The sequence below is a fragment of the Cryptomeria japonica genome, chromosome 6 (genome assembly GCF_030272615.1).
Source record: "Cryptomeria japonica chromosome 6, Sugi_1.0, whole genome shotgun sequence".
In the NCBI taxonomy this organism is placed as follows: domain Eukaryota; kingdom Viridiplantae; phylum Streptophyta; class Pinopsida; order Cupressales; family Cupressaceae; genus Cryptomeria; species Cryptomeria japonica.
Window position 1 is genome coordinate 3,977,049 of NC_081410.1, and position 15,920 is coordinate 3,992,968.

At 38.6% G+C, this 15,920-nt stretch overlaps 1 protein-coding gene across 1 annotated transcript in view; it reads left to right on the plus strand.

The window, feature by feature from the left end:
* The first annotated feature begins 1,820 nt into the window (after window positions 1-1,820).
* Window positions 1,821-15,920, plus strand: part of LOC131077555 (uncharacterized) — a 164,545-nt gene continuing 150,445 nt past the window's right edge. The window contains exon 1 of the mRNA XM_058015073.2: window positions 1,821-2,238. Within this exon, the coding sequence (XP_057871056.1) occupies window positions 2,136-2,238 (103 nt within the window). The 5' untranslated portion in view covers window positions 1,821-2,135. The remainder of the gene's footprint in view (window positions 2,239-15,920) is intronic.

Genomic DNA, 15,920 nt, shown 5'->3' on the forward strand with positions numbered 1-15,920 from the left:
ATTGTCAGTTAATACATTGTTAATGAACACTTAATGTGCGGACTTGATAAATCAGATTAGCAGATGATTATCAGCAGATACCGATATTGGTAAATGGTTTTGTTGTTGGTTATTGTTTAATTTGGTGAAAGTTTTATAAGGTTGAGTTTCAAATTTGAATTGTTGTTAATATTGATTCATCCCCCCTCTCAATATTAATCAGATCCTCTAAGACTAACATGCACTTACAGTGAACCCAAACCTATAGGTGGGTAATCAGTCACAACAAGGACACCATTGTTCGCATGCAAAAAATCAACAAGTGGCAAACCAACAGTAGCCATTTACAATGAACCCACAACAAATTGCAAACCAACAGTAGACAGTGACCCAACAACAAAAGACGACAAACCAACAATAAAATGCAGAAGGGTTTTAGTAGATCAAGAAAGCCATTTCAAAACCACTTCTTATATATTAAATTTGTTAATAATTGATTGAAATTAATTAATTTATTATTTTATATAATATATTTGTTATATATTAATAAATTTATTACATATTTGTATTTAATTTTTATTAGTGGGATATATTTTTTAGTTATTTAATATTAAATTAGTTAATAATTAATTAGTCTTATTTATTTACTATTAGTATAATTTTTTTATTTTTCTATTTTTTAATATAAATATATATAATTTATATTAATAATTATTCTATTTACATCAATACTACAAAGACAAGTACTCCCCACTACACAACACTTCTTAAATATTATTTTCAACTATTACATAATCATAATATAATTATAAAGTTTTTAATCGATTATATTGTAACTCTAATTCTAATTAATATTTATTTCTTATGCATAATTATTTAGATTTCTTAGTTAAATAATATTAAATAACATGATTATATCAAAATAATCAATTATAACATTAATTTATAATTATTATTTTTTATTGGTGATTGCTTTTGACTAGAGCTTTGAACCAGTGGGGCCATAATGGAAGACCTTATCCCGAAGTACATCATATTTGATTGCGAGGCATTAGCACCTCCTTTTGTCCTCATTTTTTCCTCCTTATCTCTCCTTGTCTCCTTCTTATCTCTCTCCTAGCCCTCGTACCTTCCTCCAACAATTCTTCGTCTGACACTGCTATCGATCTCTCTTCCTTCATCTCCTCCGAGGCATGTGGGTGCAAACCCCAACGTGGGGCCTATCCTCCATCTCATTCGTGAGGGGTGGGGAGCATGTCGTTGCCAACCAACCAAAACCTCCTCTTTGTTCTTCGTCTCCTCTGAGGCATGTGGGTGCGAACCCCAACATTGGGTCTATCCTCCATCTTCATTCATGAGGTGTGAGGAGTTTGTTGTCCCAACCAACCGAGACCTCCGCTCTATTTGTTCTTTGACCATGTCAACATCCAATCTACAACCAACAACACACAAGAGTCTTGGATAGGATTCGAACCAAAGAAACAACTTTAACACTACATTATAACAATTGTTGTTGTGAGCTTAATCTTAATTTTAATCATAATTATATTTTTTCTAATTTATGATAAATAATAATGATCAGAATTATAGTTTACACAAGAGTCTTGGATAGGATTCGATCCAAAGAAACAACTTTAACACTACATTATAACAATTGTTGTTGTGAGCTTAATCTTAATTTTAATCATAATTATATTTTTTCTAATTTATAATAAATAATAATGATCAGAATTATAGTTTAAATATAGTTAAAAATCAAGTTTACGATCCAATTTGTTTTAACACTATCTCATTTCACCCTTATACATCTCACGTAATTAATAACAAGAGGACAAAGATGTGGAAAGTTCCCGGGAGGGAAGCCAAGAAGACAAAGGTTCCGTTGGAAGTTCGTTCACACGTTTTCAAACTATAGTGGCAAAATTATTCTCACCGGGAAGAATTTACCTAGCAGGAGGTGCGAGCTGAAAAGGCCGAACGGAAAACCAGTAATCACTGTGATTTTTTTGCACATGCGTACCGTGGCCCGCCCTGCTGGCTCCAGCGTGGATATAATAAGAAGCCAACACCCTCCAAAAAAATCCTTTTCCTTCTCGGGGCGAAATTTTATTTTTATGTTTTGGGTAGGTGCAGGGCCCGACTCGCTGCATTGAGGTATGGCGCGGCGAATGGAGAGCATAAATGATCTGATAGAGGAAGCCAAGGCCAGAACCCTCGTATGGATTATCTGCGTTATCGCTCTCGCCTACCTCTTATCCCGTAAGTATAAATTCAAATTGAATTTACCGTTGACGAAACCCTGAATTGTTGTTTCTTTAAAGAGAAAGAACACATGAAAATTCTGCTATAATTCTGGTTGGAGAGACCTTTGAAGAAATCTAGAATCTATTAATTTATCTATTCGGGGGACAATTCGTGATAAAGAGGGTGTGGCCGCCATTAGGTTTGGCTTAAATTAGAGTATGTTTTACTATTTGTGGATGTCGGGGGCCATTAATGGCTATAAAGGAAAGGCCGCCATTAGATATCCAGTTTTTGCCGAATTCATTAATTTCAAATAATGTTATTGTCTATTTTGCAATCGGTTGAGTGCATATATGGCCTTCGGACCGTCATCTTTCTCTGGCAATCCAAAGAACACATGAAAATTCTGCTATGCTTCTTGTTGGAGAGACCTTTGAAGAAATCTAGAATCTATTATTTTATCTATACTGGGGACAATTCGTGATAAAGACGGTGTGGCCGCCATTAGGTCTGGCTTAAATTAGAGTATGTTTTACTATTTGTGGATGTCGGGGGCAATTAATGGCTATAAAGGAAAGGCCGCCATTAGATATCCAGTTTTTGCCGAATTCATTAATTTCAAATAATGTTATTGTCTATTTTGCAATCGGTTGAGTGCATATATGGCCTTCAGACCGTCATCTTTCTCTTCAAATCCATCATATGCTTAAATAGCCTTAGGCTGCAGTCCCATGAGGGGGCTTCAGGAACTATTTTTTTGGAGAGAGGGTCCCATGAGCAAAACAAATGCTAAGGATTAATTTCCTATCGAGTTCTTTCAAGCTTTTTGGGCTATTGTCAAAGACGACATTTTTGAGGCTTTTGAGGAATTGCATACTTCAAAACAAATGTTAAAAGCTCTTAACAACTCTTGTCATGCCCTGATTCCTAAGAAAGATCTTGTTTAGAATTTTTTTGATGTCTGACCTATGGCTCACTATCTATATAAGATATTTTCCAAAACTATTGCTAAGTAGTTGAAGCGAATCTTTTCTTCTATCATTTCCCCAAAACAAGGGGTTTCTACAAGGACACCGAATCCTTGATGTTATTGTAATTGTCTAGTTGACTATTCACTCTATGCATGTTAACGAGAAAACTTCCATGCTCATGAAAGTCTTTGTTTGAAATTTATGGAAGATATCTTATGTGCCTTTGGTTTTGATGATAACTAGATTCAATAAGTCATGGCCTCTTGCATTAGTTCTTTTTCTATGATTACAAATGATTCTCCCTCCATTATTTTTAAAGCACCTCAAATGTTCCAAATCTATTTTTTGGCTTTCACATTGTGCAAGGTATGGATCACTTATCCATCTTTAGTTTGTGGATGACACTTATTTGATGGCCAATGCCGCTCTTAAGGAAGTGATTGCTCTTAGGTGAGCTCATGACGTTTATATCAGTGCATTTGATCAAATCTTGAATGAACAAAAGTCTCAAGTTTTCTTCTTCCATGTAAACCTTCATCTTTAGGAACAAGTTGCTAATATTCTTCATTTCCAGGTTGCTTCTCCTTTCAGATATTTGGGTATCCCTATATCTCCTACTTGCCTTGGAAAATTGATTTTATTTTTTATGTTAGATTTTGTTCAATGTCATTTTAGTCATTGGACACATAGATAATCCCTTTGGTTGGCCATGTGGTCCTTCTCAAAGTTGTGATTCAAGCTCTCTATGTTTATAGATTTATCGTTCTTGCAGTGCCAAGAGGCATCCTTCATGATTTGGACCATAAAATGAGAAAGTTTCTTTGGGAATGAAATTTTAAGAAAAAGATATGGCATTTGGTTAATTGGGATAAAATCTTTCATCTTAAAGAGAGGCAAGTTAGGTATAAGATCTTTTCTCCTTAACAATATGGCACTTGCTGCCAAATTGTATCGGAGATGGTGTGTGGAGGAACATGCCTTATGGGGTAGAACTTTTAAGCTCAAGTACTTCAATCTATAGAATCTTTCTTTCATTCCTAGGATTCTCAAATAAGGAAAACTATGAAGTTGGGAAGTTATCTAATTAAAATTGGCCTCTATTGGATTGTCACTCTTTTTTGGGATGATGTGTGGAGTCAACATAGTCCACTTAGTGTGGAATTTCTTGATCACCTTTAACTAAACTATAAATGTGTTGAGGTTTATTGTAGTCATGTTTCTGATATCTAGTATGATGTCATGTACGATGGTAGGAGGATTTGGAAATGGAAACTTAAATATCTTTGGCTAGGTCAACAATTGCCTCTTCTCATTGACTGATTAGCTAGTGTCCGAAAAGGTCTCTTCATAAAAGGCTAAAAGCATTATGACATCCTTGGATGGGGACTAAGATTTTTGGGATTTATACTATACAAACCGATTATAAAATTCTTTTGGCAAAAATCCTTGTAGGTAAGAATTCTAAGCTTTGGAACTGCATCTCAAATTTTGGTCAAAGGTGAATCCTTTCATGTGGCTAGCAGCTTTATATAAATTTCTTCATCATGATAATTTTCAGAAACATGGGGTTCTTGGTTCGAATCGATGTATCCTCTACCAGAGTGGAAAAGGTCCCCTTTTAGCTTGCCCCTTTGCTATTTTCATTCATTGTTTATGGTGCTATTTGAAGGAAATTTCATGGAGTAGTAATGATCTATCCAAGACTCTCTCGTGAATCAGCCGTGACCCTCTTTAAAGCTAAAAGCCCTAAATTTGTTGAATGATATTGATCATGGTTTAATATGTTGGAAAATTTGGTGGGGATGCAAGCAGAGGATTTTCAATGGTACTACAAGGCATATTCGCTAGGTTTGGGGATTAATTATGGCGAATTTGAAAGAAATTTTTTAAGTTTGGATTTAGGATCATCAATTGAGTTCTTGGTGGGATTTTAGAATTCTTATGAGACTTGGTATTCCTATGGTTTCTCTCTCTTTTGCCTCTTCCAATAATAACCCTTAGGATGATCAACTTATCAAGTGGGAACACCCTCCTCCGTGCTTGGTTAAAATTAATGTAGATGGACCTTCAAAAGACAATGCGAGAAATGTTGGCATAGGAGGTACTTGTCGTGCTATAATGGTAAGATTAAGTTCTAGTTTTCTATTAGTCTTGGTGTTGGTTTTAACTTCTAATACTTTTGTTGAGGCTAGAGCCATTTGCCAAGCTTTTAAGAATCAAATCTAAAGGATTTTAATGATATTATTTTGGAATCTGACTCTAAATCTTGATTGATTTCTTGGCTAAATGATCTTTTAATTAGAATAATATCAAGGTTGCAACTTGAAATAATTAAGATTGCCTTTCTAGTTGCTTGAGTAGAGATTTTGGTTTTCATGTGATTGCTGACTTTAATGCCTCCCTAGATTCTGGATTCTTGCTGGGCTCGTTCTTGTCATGTAATTCCTTTTTGTTCTCTTATGATCGACACTTTTCTTGCTATTTGTTTTAAATGGTTTTCTTGCTAGTCCAATTTCTTAAACATAAAGGAAAACATTACCTCTGACACTCGGAGCATGTCAATGTTAAGGGGAACAAGCGACTCAGCTCTGATTATCGTGGTTTTGGAGGGTTCCTCCTCATTCTGTGTACATTTCACTCATTTTCATCCATATTTCTTAAATTTTATATGGACTTGGAGTATTAAAATGCACAACATACATACTTTTTGAGGCCTAATTAATTGATTTAGCAGGTTGCTAAACAAAAATTTCCACCTTCTCAAATATTTCTTGTAGCCAAAAAACATTCTTCCTTAAATTACTTTTTTTACTCAAATATTGATCTTGAGATCCCTTTTTTGGTATATAACTGCATCGAGTAGCTCAATGACAACTCATCAGCATGGAAGTGAAAAAAAAATTTAAATGAACTTGCTGACTAGAATGGTTTCTAATGCTTCAAACAACGTAAGGCATTAAACTCTAAGTTACCGATTCGGGTTCGGGCACACAAACCTAGTTCATGGGTTCGAGCAAAATCTTTTTTGCCCTTTGGGTTCGTGGGTCGGGTTCGTCCGTATATATCTATATATATATATATATATATATATATATATATATATATATATATATATATATATATATATATATATATATATATATATATATATATATATATATTAAAGAAATATACAGAATTATAAAACTAAATACATTTGATAGTATGATACTTCATCATTGATCAATGCCAAATGCCAATTGATAGTTCATAATTGAACTGGAAGACGAAACAATGCAAAATGGCAGAAGAAAAATAACAAAGGGTAATTGGAATGTATCAAAGAAAATTACTCATCATATTATTCTTCAATACATTCTCCCGTAGAGTCTACAAATATATAGGAAGAATAGAGGCAACTGTGTGCTCTAAAATAGCACTCATGGGTTTAACAAATCATTAACAAACTAAGCTAATATGCTAAGTTTACAATATAATAACAAACATCAAACAAACACTAAACAAACCGTACGGGAGTGATGAAATATCCAACATTCCCCTCTTATTACATCATTTCTTTAAAGTACTAATAAGAGAATCCTGAAAAACTTTCAAACTTCACACGTGCAAGAGTCTTGGTAAAGATATCTGGATGTTGTTCTTGAGTTGAGTAGAATTGGAGTTGGATGTTGTTTTGTTGAACATGTTCTTGTTTGAAGTGGCAGTTAACTTCAATATGCTTGGTCTGTTCATGAAACATTGGATTACGAACAAGCTTGAGAACACTTTGATTATCACAACAAAGGATTGAAGGCTGGTTTTGTGGCACCCTCAATACTTCTAATATGCGATGCAACCAAACTGCTGCACTTGCTGCACGATACTCTACTTCTATTGAAGAACGAGCAACTATGGATTGCTTCTTACTTCTCCAAGAAGTAGGTCCTGATCCTAAGAAGAAAACAAATCCAGATGTGGATTTCCTATCATCAATTGATCCTACATAATCTACATCTGTGTACCCTGTTAAGAAGAATTGATTACTCCTTTTATATTCCAAACCATGATTCATTGTACCTTCGATATACCTTAGTACCCATTTTGTTGCTTTCTAGTGACACATTTTTGGTTCTTGCATGAATCTTGATAGATATTTAATAGCAAAACTAATATTTATTCTGGTGTAAGTCAAGTAAATCAAACCTCCAATCATTTGACGATAGAGAGTTGCATTCACCTGGGGAGATGTATCAGATGTAGATAACTGCGATCCTGATTCCATAGGAGTAGACATGGGTTTGGAATCCATCATTTTGAATTTCTCAAGCAATGTCTTGGCATATTTCCTTTGAGATTAACATATATGGTGGTTAGTTTGCCACACCTCTAAGCCTAGACAATAATGTAGTAACCTGAGATCTGTTATATCAAATGCCTTCTTGAGATCATTCTTGGTTGTCTCAACCATTTATGCTGAACTGCCTGTGATAACTAAGCCATCAACATATACATAATGATCACAATATCCCGCCCTTGATCCTTGAGGTAGAGATTTGGATCATATGGATGCCTAGTAAAACCATGTTGTCGCAGATGTTCATTGATTTTTATATACCAAGCTTTAGGAGCTTGTTTGAGACCATATAGGGACTTGACAAGTTTGCATACCTTTTCTTCTTTACCAAGTGAGTGCTATTTTAGAGCATATGGTTGCCTCCATTCTTCCTATATAAAACAGTGCGAGACACGCAATGGATTTCAAAGAATTGACTAATTAACAGAATGAGCAAGACGCTCATAAATAATACAAGAGTATTTACAAGAATAGCAAGTTTCTAATAAGAAACTGCTGAGAAGATCGTAGACAATCTAACTAAAATAGAATATACACTATTGAGCATTAATACTAAAATTAACATTATTTTAATATTCTAATACCCTCCCTTAATGCTCAATCTATTAACTACACCTATAGACCCCCTGAATTTTACAAATTTATCAGGACCAAGGGGCTTAGTGAAGATGTCTGCTGGCTGCTCCTAGGAAGGAACATACAGTAACTGGATAGATCCGTCTTCAACCAGTTGTCGAATATAGTGACAATGAGTTTCCACATGCTTGGTTCTTTCATGGAAGACTGGATTCTTGGCGAGTTTGAGCACTCCCTGATTATCACAGAACAAGGGAGTTGGACCTGCCTGGGAGACATGCATATCCGCAAGCATTCGTCGAAGCCAAACTGCCTCACAAGATGCCTTAACTGCTCCCCGATACTCTGCTGTTGAGGAGAGAGCCATTGCCTGCTGCTTCTTACTAGTCCATGTGACAACACCAGATCCCAAACTAAACACATACCCTGCTGTGGATTTACGGTCATCAACCGAACCTGCCCAGTCAGAATCTGTGTAACCACTGAGTGTAGGATCAGAACTCCGAGTGTACAGAAGTCAATAATCAGCAGTGCCACTCACATAACGCAGCACACGCTTCGCTGCTATCCAATGATCAGCCTTGGGAGCTGTCATGAAGCGTGAAATGTAGCTCACTGCAAAACTGATGTCAGGTCTAGTGGCAGTAAGATAGATGAGGCTGCCCACTAGTTGCCTGAACAAAGATTCATCCACAACTGGTGAAGATGACTGAGCTGAAAGTTTGAGCCCGGGTTCCATAGGAGTAGAGGCAAGTTTGCAATCCTGCATTCTAAACCTGTCCACAAGACTTCTTGCATACTTGGACTGAGAGAGAAAGATACTGTTCTCATTCTGCCAGACTTCAACTCCTAAGCAGTAATGGAGAAGTCCCAAATCTGTCATATCAAAGGTGCAGCACAAATCCCGTTTGATCCCAGTGATCAAATGTGTTGAACTGCCAATAATGATTAAGTCATCCACATAGACAACCACAAACAGAACATCATTACTAATATGCTTGATATACAGGTTTGCATCAGATGGACTCCGCTGAAAACCATGATCTGTCAGGTACTTATCAATTTTCATGTACCAAGCCCGAGGAGCTTGTTTCAGACCATAGAGTGCTTTGACTAGTCTACAGACCTTCTGTTCTTGACCAGCAACCTTGAATCCTGGAGGTTGTGTCATGTAGACTTCTTCCTGTAAGTCACCATTTAAAAAGGCACTCTTGACGTCCATTTGATGGACTTTCCAATTGAATTGGGCTGCCAAGGCAAGAACGAGCCGTATGGTACTCATTTTGGCTGTAGGAGCAAAAGTCTCCTTGTAGTCAATGCCTTCTTTCTGTGAGAACCCACGAGCAACAAGACGAGCCTTATACTTGTCTAGGGTTCCATCAGCTTTGTATTTTACTTTGTACACCCATTTGCAGCTAATGGGCTTCTTCCCTGAAGGAAGATCAGAAAGGGCCCAAGTGTGATTCTTCTGAAGACTTTGGAACTCAGCTTCCCTAGCCTGTTCCCACTCAGGTATACCTTTAGCCTCTGAATATGTCTGAGGCTCAAAAACACTTTGTATGTTAGCCATGAGAGCAAAATTGACTGTATGTTGCTGTTTGCTCTTATTACGGGAGGTTCTACCCTCAATGAGCTCAGTATCCCTGAGATCACCAATGGTCTTGGCCCACCATTTAGGCCGGAGAGTAGAAGTGCTAACATCTGGAGGAGCTGGAAGAGGCTCGGGATCAGGAACAGGAACAGTAGGAGGAGGATTATTCTCCGGAGGGAACTCAGGTAGTGCATCATCGAAAATGGATTCTGCATCATCCCGTCCATCAGGCGAGCCTAATGGAAGAAGAACACTGTGAGGTTGATCCTCAGAGCACTGCTTAGAAGAAGGGGACTGAAAGAATCCTTTGTCTTCATCAAATACAACATCACGACTGAAGATAAGACGTTCAGTGTCTATATCTATCAGCCTGTAGGCCTTATGGTGATCACTGTATCCTGCCATCATGAGTTTCTGACTTTTGGAATCCAACTTGGAGCGCTTAGCATCTGGAATCCAAACATAGGCAACAGAGCCAAAAACCTTCAGGTGGCTGATCTTAGGCTTCCGACCAGACCAAACCTCTTCTGGAGTCTTCCCCTTAACAGCCTGAGTAGGTGAACGGTTAAGGAGGTAGACAACAGTAAACACTGCTTCAGCCCAATACTTATTCGGAACACTCTTGTGTTGTAACATTGAACGAGCCATCTCAACAACCGTACGATTGCGATGCTCAACAACACTGTTTTGCTGAGGAGTGTAGGGTGTAGTCAACTGGCGTTTGATGCCATGGGTATCACAGAAGTTGGAGAATGCAAAAGAACAAAATTCCCCCCCGTTATCTATCCTAAGAGTAATGATGCTACATCCAGACTCTTTTTCAACTAAGGACTTAAACTTCTGAAAGATACTAAATACATCTGATTTGTGTTTAAGAAAGTACACCCACATCTTTCTACTAAAGTCATCTACAATAAGCAAAAAGTATTTGCAACCAGTAACAGAAGATGTATTCATAGGACCACAAATATCAGCATGAAGTAATTGAAGTACCTTAAAAGCGCGCCAAGACTTTCCATGTGTGAATGAAGTCCGATGCTGTTTGCCAGCTTGACAGGCGCCACATACTCCAAGATGCTGAGTCTGAATATCAGGTAACCCTGAAACAAGTCCCTCCCGAGATAGCTGAGAGAGATACTGAATGTTGAGATGTCCATATCTCTGATGCCACAAAGTGCTAAGAGGAGAAACACGAGCTGCCAGAGCCACTTCAGGAGAATCACCAGTGTCAAGAAGCCTGTATAGGCCATGATCCTCTAGACCAACAACAACAGTAAGACGAGTCTTCCGATCAATGATGGAACACTTTTGAGCACTGAACACCACATCTAGCTGAGGAGAATTCCTCATAATCTGACTGACAGAGAGCAGATTAAGTTCCATACCAGGAACATAGTACACATTCAAGAAGATGAGATTCCTGCCACCAGACTGTATCTGAACAGTGCCTCTGCCAACAACTGTATACTCCTCACCTCCGCCAAATACAACGAAATCACTGAAAGATGAGAAGTCTGTAAACCAGTCACGTCGATGAGAAAAGTGACGTGACGCACCAGAGTCGATGTACCAAGCAGAAGATCGGGCATGATCTGAAGACCTCTTAGCCATAAAGGCATAAAAGGCAGACTCCTTCTGCTCGGAATGTTCAGCAACATGCGCCTTCTGGTGTGACCCTCCCTGCTTCTTTTGTTCAGAAGCGAGCCTCTGACGGCAATCTTTCTTCATATGGCCGTACTTGTGACAGTAATTGCACTGCACATTCTTCTTCTTAGCACCATCCTGTGTCTGAGAAGAGCCTTTCTGCTGAAAAGACTAAGAGGACTGAAATTTGCCTTTATCCTTGTGAAAGGATTGGGCTGTGAAGGCATTTTCCGAGGAGGCTGACGTAGTACCACTACCAAACTGTTGTTTCTAGCGATCTTGCTGTAGAAGTTTGGTGCACAATTCTGAAAACTTCAGGTCAACATTAGTTGAAGTAATATTGAGGGTCTCCATGAAGTGTTCATATGATTTCGGAAGACTTTTCAGAGTGATTACTACCGTGTCTTCTTCCTCCATAGTCCGACCAATTGCTTCGAGCTGATCTCGAATGTCCTTAATCCTCGTGAGGTGTTCCTGTAAGGACACGCGTTCGTCCATCATAATGGAGAACAGTTGATTCTTCAGAAAGAATGCTCGGCTCTTGTCAAATGTCTCATGCAATTCCTTCAGATGCTTCCAGATGTTGAAAGCTGTCTTGCCGGAAGGAATCTGTGGTAACTGATCATCAGTCACAAAGAGTTTGAGAAGAATAACTACCTCCCGATTGTGTTCATCAAACTTATCTTGATCTGCACCAGGTGTACCAGGACTGAGCTCTTTTCCCAAAACAAGCTGGTCAAGACGCCTATATTCAAAAATGGTCAACATACGCTGTTTCCAGATGTTGTAATTGTTGCCATTAAAGCGTTGACTGCCTTCTAACATCAGGTTGGTTAGAGAAGCCATTTGCACGTTTCCCAATGCACTGAAAACGAAAAAAACAGAGAAGAGGCGCGGGCACAAAATTCAAAATTTTTGAATCCCACTGCAGAAACAGAGGCAGATGCATGTACAGACTTCAAAAAATGAAGTACGGCTGTGTTGACGTGTATTTTGTACACTGCCTAACACAGAATAAAATACCCAAGGGTACCTTATCCTCTCTTGAATAAAGCCTCTGATTGCTGAAGATATCGCGAAGAAGGATCAATCAGGATGACTCCAAGGTTCTGTAATGTAGGGTCTCTACGTGTGGATAAGCACCAGTGGTCGTTGTGAATGCTGTTTCATCAAGGGGCCTTACGTTTCCGTTCAGGAAAAGATTTTCCTAAAACTAACAAGTTCTCAAAAAGATCAAAAGGTAGGGTTTGCAAGAGACGAATCCTAATCTAATCCTAAGAATGACTCAATGTAGGCAAGACTTGGCAAGATTCTACCAATTTCAATATTGCCAAGAAACAACAACTCAACTGAAATTGATGCGATCTTCTAAGGTAAGAAATGATTTTTCAATTCATCAGGGATCATAGACACTACCACAAAGGCACATATCCAAAGCTCAATGACGATTGAAGGTTTAAGTAATTCAAGTCTCTCCAGTTGACCACACAAGGCGTTCCTACAATCAATAAGAAGCTAGTGGTTTGGAACGTGAATCTCACCAAAGATCAAGCCCAACACTTAGTCCTTCAAATCTAAACACTACTTCGACTGAGAATGATTCAAGAAAGTAAACAACCATGAAGATAACCACGAGAATTGCAATAAAACACCATAACTTCAATACTTTATTGATCTCAAAGCCAAAATAGACAACAATTGCTTGAAATTCTTTCTTCAAAACTCAATCTTGCTACAAAATAACTTTCTTCTCTCCAAAAGCTCTAAACTTCTAACTATTTCTTATTGCTAACTATTTCTAATTCTCAAAATGAAAATGAATGAGGGTATATATAGCATCCTCAATTACAATAAACGGCCCAGATCAAAAGAAGATCAACGGCTGAGATTCTGACACCTAAACCCTAATTAGGGTTTTATTACAAAAGTTCCCTTTTTATTGAACAATATTAAATGCATAGCCAAATATTTAATTTGGCACAAAAATCTAGGAAACATAGACCAATGACAATTAAGGTGCCATGTCATCTATAACAACCTCTCTTCTAGAACCTTATTCCCTTTCCAATGCTCTTTTTTAGCATATGCAATGAATCTGGACACGATTCCTTCAATCTCAGCAATAGGAATCTCGGGAAGATTCCTCATTCGTTCCTCTAAGTGAATAATCTGATCAAAGGCCTTGAGAAGAGCTGCGTCCCATTCAGGTTCGAGTTCCTTGATTTTCTCAATCAGGAGCATAGTAGCAAACATTTGATCTCTTTGCTCATCTATAATAACATTCTCATCTTTGCAAAAGATGACCTTGACCCTTTCTTCCAACTCTTGAAGATCCACATCTGTCTCAACTTCGATCCTTCTGCCAAGAATAGTACATAACACCCCAAACACCTTGTCCTGGATTGGATGGATGACCTCCTCCACTTGATTGCATTTGGCGCTGGTGTCCTCGAAAAGAACTTCCTTCATCTGGAGTAAAGTAGACCACTGGAGTAAATTATGAGCTCCTCCATCCATTATCTTTTCTTGTGCTAAGGTCTTCCTTGATGTTTGCCTGATTACTTGAAGAACAGGAATGATAACATCTTTAGTATGAGCAAAGGCGGCTACTGTTATCATTAGGTTGTGAATGATCTCAAGGACCTGGATATCCCGATGGATGGTCTGCATCATTCTTGTTGCAAACTCAACGGCAACTGTATGGGATTTGTCAATCCAAGAGCTCATAAGCTGGACCAAGCTCTTAACTCTCTCTGCCTCACCAACTGATTCAAGGGGAAGTGCTTGCACAGGAGATATTGCGGGATCCTGACGTCTCAAAGGCTGACTGAGGTGACTAAAGTAGCCTCTCCAAGCACCGACCTCTCTCTCAAGTTTTCTATTCTTTTCCATTTCTTCCTTAAGTTTATCTTTAAGTGCCTCAAATGAATCAGTGGCCTCATCTAGTGTCTGCTCGGCTGTGAGTGGACCAAGCTCAAATGTTTCTACATCATACTCTTCTGCAAGGATTTCACCTTCATATTTGTCCACTGCAGGTGTGGCTATCTGCAACTTCCTGGATCCTGTCTCATCTCTGATCATCTTGGACATCTTGGTAGCCTTCCTTCTCTCTGCCACTTCCTGAGAATTTCCAACAAGGCTGTCTAAGTCAATTACATTATCTTCATCCTCAATCACAATTACCCTTGTTAGTCTCTCCTTCAACCAATCTGGAATGGCGGACCTTGTCTCTCTAACTTGTATTTCTTTAGGTGATGGCTCTTCTTTCCGGAGAGGAGACGTCACTTCATCATCATTCTTGTCTTCATGTAGCTCATTGACCTGGGGAGATTGACTTGATGAACGTTGAGATGCCTGTCCTTCTTCATGTTTATCATTCTGAACCATTGATTCCATAGATTCCTCCACTTCGAGTGTCCTCTTCTCTTGTCAAGAAGATGTGCCGGATGAGCGATCTCGATTGGCCTCTTGCTTCTTCTTGGAAGATTCTCTTTTCTCAGGTCTTTCCTTCCTCTTCGCACCTCTAGGATGAGGATTGCCTTCACTTACGCTTCTGGGGTGAGGATTGCCTTCGCTTGTGCTTCTAGGATGAGGGTGGCCTTCACTTGCGCTTGCTCCTCCTTCTGCCGATCTTTCCTCCAAAGTAAAAGTCATTGATATATTCTGTTCTCTTAACTTTTGATGTTGCACATCAACCCATCTGCGAGTACATGACAAAACTGGAGCCATCAAAGTTTTTTAAGTTCACAACCTCAGGCTCGTTCCAATCTATCTTCACTGCCTTGTCCTCTCTATCACAAGATGACTGGAGGTGCCTGCCACTGTCCTGAGCTTGATCGGCCACTCTATAAACTTTGCACTTCCTGATAAAATCTAAAGGCAATCTGGAATGCATCTTTCTTTTCACTTCTAAATCATCTGAGAGATTCATCCAAAAGTCCTCTACTTGACATTCATGCTTGTATTTTCTACCAACTGTCTCTTCTATATACCCATAACTCCCTCAATGAAAAGAATGAAAATGAATATAAGGCCAACTCTCTTTCTGCATCATCCAAAGCTGGAGCATTAGGACATACCTCAACTGAATTTCCTAGTATGATAGGTACAGGAATTCCATTTCCATGCCTGTGTCTGAATGCCTTCGCATAAGCTGCCAACTGCCTAGTCACCTCAAGTAATACTATCCTGTCTGTCGGATATCTTGGCAACATATATGGAGGTGAAGGACACCCATGAACTCTAATATATGTAAACTTCTGGAATTGGATAAACCAAGCACCATACCTCTTAACAAGCTCTTGTGCCTCTTGGGATAGCCGATTGTGAATCCCGCCTTGCAGTGCCCTGGTGATGTTCATTGTGAAGGTATCATTGACTAACTTGTAATTACTTCCAGGTGGATGATGCAAATGAACATAAGAGTCACAAACTTTGACTTCTCCAGGTCCTCTTCCAATCACTCCTGCATATTCAAAACTCCTGATCAAGGCATACATGATGTACGAGCTCATGTGGAAGGATTTAGTAGCCTTCAGTCTTCTCAACTGCACGTCCAAGCAATGGCTAATGATTCTAGCCC